Consider the following 10,798-nt stretch of genomic DNA (forward strand, 5'->3'; position numbering starts at 1 on the left):
ATGATCATGAGAAGAAAAATAGAAGAACGTACGTATTTCGGTGCTCGAGAGCTAGACTGATTTATAGTCATGGAAACAAACAAATCACCACTCTAACATAAACAAAAAAAAAACCCAAAATCATGAAAAAAACAACAGCAGAAATATGCACCAAGTACCTCTGGCCTCGAGAGCTAACCTTCCTATATACACTGCCCTGCCTGCTTGCCACTTTACATTAGAGCATCTTATGTCATCTTTGAGGAAAACTATACTTATCTGTTGGTATTCCAAAAATAATTTTTCTAATGTATTTTTATTTTTCATACAGAAGCATAACTATCGTGTTATAAACTCTTGTAATGTAGGATGTGTGAGGAGAAATTGAGGAATGAGAATATAGACTGGGAGATTCCTCAGCAAAATTTTCAGTCTTCCAAAGGGCTCTCAGAAATTTGTAGTGGTTGGAGAAAGTAATGGTAGTCACTATCTCCATGTGATGAAAAACTAAATTTCAGAGAAGGTGTTTTATCCATTCCTAGAAAGAGTGACTGTATTCATTTTCAACAATTATCTTCATATTCTTCAGCTGTAAAAACAGATATAGTCAGTTGGGATAGCAATTTGCTGGTTGCATGACTGAAAGTGCAATTGGTATACTTCAGATATAGTACCATGTATACCAGTTGAATGCTGTAAACAAACTGGAAATTGACAAAAAGTGAAATGGACTATATTTCATCATCATCGTCATCATCATCATGCATATCAAGGATTTAGGCCTAGCATTGCCTGTTCCGGCCTTAGAAGTCATCGTTGAATCGTTTAAGAGGACGTCCTGGTTTTCTTTTTCCTAATGGCTTGTACTTTAAGGCTTGTTTTGGTAATCTTTCTGTTTTCATTCTTTGAACGTGTTCCATCCATTTATGTTTATATTTTTTAATTTTTTCTATTACTGGTTCTTGGTTTAATTCTTTCATAATATCTTCGTGTTTTTCATGATCTCATGTAACAGGAGAAAAATAAATAAAGGATAAAATTAGCAAGATGAACTGGGATAAAGCAAATCATGAAAAGATAAATAACATTACATTAGTAGCCAACAAAAAAATATATCAGAAGAAACTGAAAAAAGAATTATACAATCATAGATATAACATGAATAAAACAGAAATCTACAAATGGATAAGATACTTCATCATTGAATTCCTGATATGTACCCTCAAGGGATGTATAGAATAGTACTACATGAAAACATTAGTTAGAATATTACTAAGTTCCTATCAAAACTTTCCTCCAAATTAATCTGTTATCAGTCAAGGCTCCAGTATTATCAGATCTTATATTTCTGTCTTCTAAGACACATTTCAATGCATCAATTCACCTAGACCCTGGTCTTCCTCTGGGTCTTTTTCCAGCCATTCCTGCAAAAAAGACTTGTTTAGTTAACCTTTCATGACCATATCACCAGAGATTAACTCTTCTGACATGTTCCTGAATGCTAACAATGTCAACTTATCTTCATTTTTAATATGATATTGCCATCTGTTCATTCCGCTATCTTTCTCAGAACTCGTATCTGGGTCTCCAGTCTTTGATCAAGTGTTGTTTTTAACCCAGCTCTTGGATCCATAAGTTAAAATTGGTTTACACATTGTCTTGTATGCAGCTCGTTTAGTGTTTGGACAAATTTCTCTCTTTTATCTACCCTATATATATAAAATAATAAGCCTTTTTGTGTAACATTTTTCTGTCAAGTTTTTTTTTCAAGTTATTTGAAATAATTTCAAAAACTTAGGGGAGAACCGGCCTACCAGTCCGGAACTCAGGAGGGTTGGGTGCCGGGGGGGAGGAACCCCTTTAGAGTCATCAGAATTCAAGGAGAACCGGCCTACCAGTCCAGAACTCGGGGGGGGGGATATCCCCCTCGAGTCTTCGAAATTTGAGTCATCAGAATTCAAGGAGAACTGGTCTACCGGTCTGGAACTCGGGGGCATAGGTGCCGGGGGTAGAACCCCCCTCCTCTTCGAAATTCGAGTAATCAGAATTCAAAAACTGACCTACTAGTCCTGAACTCGGGGGGGGGTGGGTTAAGCTCCGGGGGAGAGGAACCCCTTTCGAGTCTTCATAATTCGAGTCATCAGAATTCAAGGAGAACTGGTCTACCGGTCTGGAACATGGGGAGGTTGGGCGCCAGGGGGCAGAGCCCCCTAGTTCCATATAAATTTATTCACTTCCTAGCATACCAACTTTGCTAATTTTACATTTCCATATTTAATTTGCAATCTTGTAAAAATTGTGCCTAAGTACCTGAAATGCTTTATTTGTTCTGTATGTTCTCCATTCAGAATGCATTTGATGTTTTCACAAGAAGAAATGCAATTTTGCAATTTTTATAATTGCAAATATTTCAACCAGAAACTAACTGGTCATCATCACTGCATCAGCTAAATCACAAAGTTGAGCCATATGCCAGAATGAACAGTTACAAAATAAAATAAGATTATAATTTTAGCCAAAATTAAAATGAAGTGATCAAAATAAAAATTAAATTTAGGTAACAAATTAGATAACAAATCTCATATGCACAATACTGAAGCTGTATGAGAGGTTAATCGTAGTCTTTGATCTTAGAGTTTCGCATACTGGCTGAAAAACAATAAGAGATTTTTATCCCCTTTACTTAGCTTTAAAGTATATTAGTCACTGGATGAATGAAATTGACATTTTATGTTTTTTTGCTTAAAATTTTATGCAAGTGGCATTTTTGCCTTTTAATCATCATCATCATCATGAAATTCCTGCCATGTACTCTCAAGGGGTGTACAGGATATGATAGCACTACATGAAAAAAATTACATCATTACTAACTTCCTATCTACAATTTTCCTCCAAATCAGTCTGTTACTTGTCAAGACTCCAACATCAGATCTTATGTTTCTATCGTCTAAGGCACTTTGTACCGTATCAATACACCTATATCTTGATCTTCCTCTGGGTCGGTTTCCTGCCAACCTGGCAGTGAACACTTGTTTTGCTAATCTTTCCTCGCCCATTCTGTTTAAGTGACCATACCACCTGAGATTAGCTCTGCTAACGCATTCCTGGATGTTGACAGTGTCAAGTTCTTTCCTAATATTCTCGTTTTTAATATGATATTGCCATTGATGCCATCTGTTCACACCTCTAATCTTTCTCAGGACTCTCATATCTGCGGTCTCTAGTCTTTGGTCAAGTGTTTTACTTCTGACCCAGCTCTCAGATCCATCAGTTAAAACTGGTTTGAATACTGTCTTGTATATATATACAGCTAATTTAGTGTTCTGACTAATTTCTCTCTTATTCCATATGAATTTATTCAATTGACTTCCTACCATACCAGATTTGTTGATTCTGTTGTCTATTTCTATATTTAATTTACCATCTTCAGTAAAAATCGTGCCTAAGTAGCTGAAATGTTTCACTTGTTCAACAGGTTCTCCATTCACAACACAGTTGACATTTTCAATGATTCTGCCTATTTTCATTCTCTTTGTCTTTTTATTGCTGACCTTCATACCATATCTATTACAACAGCTATTGAATTTAGTCAGAGAATCTTGCAGACTTGTAGTGGATTTATTTAGAAGTATAACATCCGCATAAAGCAAAGAGCTGACATTAACATCTCCAATTTTGATATCATGTTTAATACCACTTTCCTTCATAATGTGATCCATATAGATAATGAATAACAGAGGGGATAATGTTCATCCTTGTCTCACACCAGATTTAACCTTAAACCATCTTCCCGTACTTCCTTCAATTCTAACTGCTGACTTACAACTCAAATAAAGACTAAGTATTGCTTAATATAATGCCACCATTGACACCATATAACTGTAGCGTATTGAATAGTTTCTCTCTTGGCACCTTGTCGTATGCCTTTTCCAAATCGACAAAACTTAAATACAGATCTTTGTTATATTCCCATGCTTTCTTGACTATTTGTCGTAAAGTGAAGATCTGATCCTGACAGCCTCTATTTGACCTGAATCAAGCTTGTTCTTCACCAAGCTTTTATTCCGCTATTCTTCTCAATTGTTTCTCAAGTATACTTGTATATATCTTACCAGGAACACTCAGTAGGGATATAACTCTGTAATTCTCACATTCAGTTTTATTTCCCATTTTATATATGGATACTATGAGAGCTCTACTCCAATCATCTGGAATTCGTCCCTCTGTTCAGGCATTCTGAACTATGCAGTGCAGCCACTGTAAGACTTTTATACCACCATACTTCAGCATTTCTAGTCAAATATGATCTACTCTTGCTGCCTTTCCACATTTCAAGCCTTCGATGGCATTTTCTGCTTCAAGTATGGATATGTATTCCTGACTGCATGCCTGGTCAGTGTTTTTTTATCACTGTGCTGTCATCACTGCTTGTTTCATTTAGTAAATTTTCAAAGTAATTACACCATACTTCAAGAATATCTTTTTATCCCGTTTTCATGTCACCTTTATCATCTCTAATACAGCACTCTTTCCTCCATTCCTAAGCTTCTTCAACAGAATATTTTGCCACCTTCTTGATATTTATTTTCTATGTTCTTGCCAAAGTCCTCCCATGACTTTTGTTTAGCTAGTTTTACACACTGTTTAATTTTCTTACATTTGTCTCTGTATTCTCTAAGAGCACAAACTGACTTATTTGCCAGGAACTTTTGATATGCTTTCTTCTTTTCCTACACTGTCTCTTTAACTACCTGTGTCCACCATGGAGTTCTAATTTTTCTATCCTTGCAGACAACTTCACCACATGCCTCTCTAGCTGAATCAATCAGGGTTTTCTTCAAGGCTTGCCACTGAATCTCCAAAGTTTGGTTCCTGTCCTCAAACTCTTTCATTTTTCCTTCAATAATCTTTGTGTATTTTAGTCTACAGTTCACATCTGAGAGCTGCTCAACTTTTATTCGCTTTAAAACTTTCTTACATGTCATTCTTTTCAATATATAAAATTCAATTTTATCCTGCTGAAGACTAAATAGTGATCACTTCCAATTTCAAATCCTATGTACACTCTCGTGTCCTGCACCAGGGAGAAAACATCACTATCAACAATAACTTAGTCAATGAGACTTTTCTTATTCTTTGCCTCTTTTAATCCCTATTTTTTTAATGCATATTTCTTTAAATGTATACTGTTAATCATTTATATGTATGCTCTTACATTTTCTGTACTTTGCACATGAAATAAATAAATATGATTTAAAAGATGGGAGGGATGAATGCACTATTGCTTGCCATTTATGAGGATGAGACACTCCCAAATCTTGGTGATAGAGAGGCAGTCGTTCTGATTTAAATTTGGTGGTGTTGAAGTGCTTCAGCACTCTTTAACCCTTTCTGCCCTAGTGATTTCAATTGGAATCACTAATTGTCTTGGCTTTCGTAACCCATATTACGTGGTAAATGATTCCAATTGGAACAGGGTTGGTGAGAGGACAGAACCTTGTGGGATCCCAGCATCCACCATCACACACAGTGTGTGTCCAGGCAGAAAACTGGCAATCCACCTACAGATGTCCTGGGGCAGACTGAAGTGTCTCATCCTCATTTGTTAGGATAGTTGCATATGATACGTAAGCACAGTAAGGACTGTCTTCAAGCTTGAGCACTGATGCTTTTCCTTGTTATTCTAATCCTCTTTAGGAGTGAACTAAACAAATACAGTAAATACAGTCGCTCTTTGACTGTATTTTTGACCACTTGTACTTAGAATGGCCATCCAATTAACATATACACCAAATACTACCCTACTTCTACAACTCATTGATCAGTGTGTTACTGCTGTCTTCAGGGCATAGTATCTAAGAAATAGTATGCCCTGAATAGTATTTAGCAATTTAGACAGAATGATGGAAGCTGAAGTTGCTTACTATAGAGAAGGTTATGCAGAAAAAGAAAAGGAAACCTGTGGAGATTAAGTTGGATGCAATGTACAAATTTTTAAAGAAGCCTGCTCCTACTGTCATCTCATCCCCTGAAAAAGAGCCCAGACCCTTCCTTAGTTCTGCAGCTAGTGAACCATTCTCATTTTCCTTTTTCCCTCTTTTACCTTGCAGTGTGTGTTGAGGTGAACCATCCTCAGAATGCTTTATTTCCTGAATTTGAAGAATTATTTGTTGATTACCCAGCTTCTCCTGCCTCCTCCAATGGACTCTCCAATTAATAAAGCAGAGCCTTTGAAAATTACTGTTGCTTCATGCATTTCCATATGATTATTTTATTGGTAAATGCACAGAATAATTGTACACTTGTATTTCATTATTTATTATGATACAGTACAGTACTTTACAGAAATTTTATAATATAATTTGCACAGTGTATTGTTTCAGTACAAACAAAGAGAAAAATTAGCTAAAGAATATAACAAAACAGATACACGTTTTAGCTGCAGTTATATTAATTGTCAACATATCCTTATGATTCATATAGTGATCCAACTTATGACAAAATCATGAGAACCAAATCCTGTCATAAGTTGAGGACTGACTCTACAAACGTTGTCAGACATCTTCATAACTGCTTTATATCCAGCATGGAAGTAACTGCAATTCAGGGAAGGCCAGTAACTTTTTGGGTTGTGTATATATTATATTTTTGTCAAAAAAAAACTTTGAGAATTTTAATTTTAAAATAAAGTTTATTAAGTATAGATTTACATGGCAATAGTTAATTTTTTTTTTTTCCCTATTACAGGAGCGAAGCAGATTGCCAATATATATGGTATTCAGAGGCCCAGCTCTTGTTTATTGGATGTGTTATTGCATTGGTATGGAAAAATACTATTCCATGTATATGGTTGCTTCTGTCCTTCTGGGCTTACTTTTACAGCACTGGATTATCATCTAAAGAAGTGTTCGAACTTATTACTGGGAAAATAAAACAACTGGTAGTTGTTATAAACAAAACAAGCTGTAACTATATATTTTTGATATGGTTTAATTCATCAATAATACTTGGAAATGCTCTGAATCATATGTTCAGTAAAGTTTTTATAATATGTTCAGTTGCTGAATCCATCCTTGTGATTTTGGGAACTGTTATAAATCCTTTACTTCAAAGAGTGCAGGACAGTTTTGAATTATTTGTAGATTATATCTACAAAAATTTCAGCTGCTGGGCTGAAACGTTTAGTCACTGGGACTATTTCCCACAAGAATATGCAGTTCATTCATCAACATCAGATGAGAAGATAAAATTGCTTGTGAGTGAATCAGAAATGTTGCATAATAGTACAGAAAAGAAAATTTCCTGTTCAGCTTCTGAAGGAAATCCCTGCACAAATTCTGAAACAAGTGCTGAGCCAGTAGCAGTATATAATTCTAAACCACAAAAAAATTTGTGTCTTGCAATCTATTTATTTTTAAAATATTATCTCTCTGCTTTTGTAGAAATAGTTACGCATTTTATACAATCAACTGTGAGGAATTTAACATCCTGTTGTGATCAAATCTGTATTAGTTCTGATAGCTCAGGAGAAAACTTATGCTTTCTGAACACTGTTGTATATTGTTTCACAAAAGAGCCCAAACTAGTTGCAACTTTATCTGAGTGTCTGAACGATACAGCACTAAACAGGTTGCCATTATTGTCACAAGAACTGCACTTCTTGCACCTTTTTCGGGAATTGCTTCAATTAAGAGATGAAAATAATCACGGTGTCCTGCTGCAATTTCAGGAAAGTTGCAGTGTCATGATTCCAACATTAATTGCAAAAGCTGGAAAGAAACAGCAGCAACAAGATGCAGCAGAATTTTGTTTTATGCTACTTAACACTCTTCATCAATGTTTGAATGTACGTAGAGATACTAGTTTGTTTGTTAGTCGCAGATGGACTAGCAGACTAATCGTTGATCATAACCAAGTTTCACCTTGGGAATGTAATAATCAAGCTTGGCAGGGTAAACTTGAAAATCCTCTTTCATATCTTTCTGATAGTGATCTGAGGAATCTATTACAATTTTCTAATCTTCAGTGGTTGTCTTATGAGAGAAGCAATATGTCACCAATCAGTAACTCTTTCATGGGACAAACAGTTCTTATACATCAGTGTAGCAGTTGTTATTTCACAAATGCACATGTTCAGACTTTTACTATTCTGACTCTGCCTATTCCTGCAACTGCCCCTTCAGCATCTTTGCAATCTTTCATGGATGAATTCTTACAAGTAGAGGTGCTTGATGGGGTTGGAGAACTTATGTGTATGTGTAAAACAACACACAGAAGAGTTAGTAGTCCTTTAGTGAAATCTTCTTTCAGAGTTGCAACTTCTCCTGTTTTAGAATTAAGTGCAACACCGTTAAACACTAAGCATAGCTTTATTAGAACTTCTACACCTCTTTCAGTCATGAATTTAAACCTTTCAGATTCTGGAGATAAGTTCTTATCACCTATTATTCCTCTAAATCAAAGAGAACACATATGGACATTGCCTGGACAATATGGTTTACCTCAAACACGTTATAGGAAGTTACTTAAGAGGACATTTTTCAGCCAAGTTCCCAGGTACTTTATAATACAGTTGTTACGTTTCAGCATTAATAACAACAAAGTTACAAAAAACTGTAAGCCAGTGAATTTAGAGCAGTTCTCATTTTCTGTTCCTGTATTTAATAAATTAGAGAACTATTCAAGACAGCAGGCTGATGAACAGCATTATGAATTAGTAGCAGTCATTGTCCATTTGGGTGATGAGTCTGTTTCTTGTGGACATTATGTGTCATATGTTCGTCATAATAGTCAGCAGGAATGGAGAAAATATGATGGCACACAGTCAGTTGTTATTGACATGAACAGTGAAATTCATAAATCGGTTATTACGGAAAATGCATATTTGTTATTTTATCAACAGACCAACTGATTATAAATTCATTCTCTTAGTCCATAATTCCCATAAGCTGCCATTTTGTAGAATTTAGTTTGTATATTTTTAACTAAAATTGAATACAGTAACTTATAAAACATGGGGACACTTTGGGAGATTGGGAAAGGAATTTTGCATGTTAAAATTATGCATGTCTGTATATGACTGATCATTTCCTATAAATATCAGATCTATGAATTTTATTACCATACACACACACACACACACACACACACACACAAAGCTATCTTTCATCCATTTTTTTTATGTTGAATATCATCTCTACATATAGAGATTACATTCAATATATATATGAATCCCACTCATGTAAAGTTGTACATGGGTGTGATTAGATATATCTGGAAAACTTGCCCTGGAGATCAACTGTGGAACTTTTTTAGTTCCACAGTTGAAAACTGTAGAACTAAAAACTTACTGAAAACCTGAAGCACTGGCTGTTTCAGGTTTTCAGTAAGCCATACAGTGAAATTCCCTCCACTTTAAAGACGTTCACTAATATCTATGCATTGAACCCATATCCTAGTTGAGAGCAAAGATGCTATCCACATGGCTAGTAAGGCAGGCAAATTTAAAACTGGTAAGGCAAATATATAACTAAAATGTTGACATATGGCATCTAAAGGGAAGGAGGTGGAGGACTAAATCACATGTAGGGTTTCCATAAAACTAATGTTTCTAATTAGCTCTATTTTGAGGTTTCTTCTAAATTTTTTTTTTTTTTTCCATAATCTGGTAACTGCACTTGTGAAATTGCACAAATATGCAGGTATGAAATTATGCAAATACGTTTAAAATGAAAAAACGAGCAGGTTGTTTTCTATAATTTAATGATTCAAGCCATTATTCACCATTTCATATCACATATCACTGCATTTAATAATTTGCAAGGTATCAGAAACATTAATATCATAAGTAAAACATTATAATTTAATTACAAAATATTGCATGCTGTTATACATTTTAACCTACTAATATATTAGAATTTCATTGTTACATTTTTAATTGTAAAGTAGGGATAATGTTTTGGAAAGAAACACAAAACATATGCTATGGTTGGCCGAGTGGTTAGCATATCTGCTCTCCAGCCAACAGACTGGGTTCAAATCCCACCATTCACATGGATGTTTGTGATTGTCTTTAGATCCCATCTAAAGACAATCTAATGATGAATTTCATTGCCCATTGGTGAGACTACCTCCCCACTTACTGGAGGCATGAAGTGGCTTGAAAAGTTCCATGTTTGGTCATTAGAGCATGGTTTGTAGACCGTAAAAAATAAATAACACAAAAATTATCAAAAAATAGAAAAATCCTTTACTCAGTGACAATACTATGTACTACTGTAAGTTTACAAAAACTTTTGGTGAGTTAGAGTCATAAAAAACTCTTTAGAAAAATATTTTAAAAAGTGCAAAGAAGTATTCATTGAAAAAAGAAGTATTAAAGTCGCAGTAACTAAACAAAAGATAACAATAACACAAATCGGTGTTCTCGTTATAACAAGCTATGAAAAGGCCAAAAAAACTTTACACTATGATGTGCTATTTATATCAAATTAATACAGCAACTTTCCAGTGTATTAAAAGCTGCTTTGGGAATTATATAAGAGACTTTTATAATAACATCAGTGATTCTTGTATTTATAGTGTGCATTGTGTAATTGTAATGAATGATGAAATTAAGTGATTGAATTTATTTTTCTATAAAAAAAAAAAGAAAAAAAAAGTTTTCTTGCTTGCTTTTCCTTTCCTATATATGTGTGTACACTAGTAACAAAGGTGAGTTCTCTTACATGTTCATGAGATATTTTTATCTAATATTTTATGTTCACGACATATACTGGTCTTGAATTGCCGGATCTTGAGCCCCCCAAAAATCCCTACT

The 10,798-nt window shown here is 34.7% G+C and overlaps 1 protein-coding gene across 1 annotated transcript in view; it reads left to right on the plus strand.

Moving 5' to 3' along the window:
* Window positions 1–10,592, plus strand: part of LOC150108911 (uncharacterized) — a 35,362-nt gene extending 24,770 nt beyond the window's left edge. The window contains exon 2 of the mRNA XM_090410933.1: window positions 6,727–10,592. Within this exon, the coding sequence (XP_090267059.1) occupies window positions 6,727–8,890 (2,164 nt within the window). The 3' untranslated portion in view covers window positions 8,891–10,592. The remainder of the gene's footprint in view (window positions 1–6,726) is intronic.
* The last annotated feature ends 206 nt before the right edge of the window (window positions 10,593–10,798 follow it).

Source organism: Typopeltis vanoorti, chromosome 2 (genome assembly GCF_054136105.1).
Source record: "Typopeltis vanoorti isolate ZY-2024b chromosome 2, IOZ_Tvanoo_1.0, whole genome shotgun sequence".
NCBI lineage: Eukaryota > Metazoa > Arthropoda > Arachnida > Uropygi > Thelyphonidae > Typopeltis > Typopeltis vanoorti.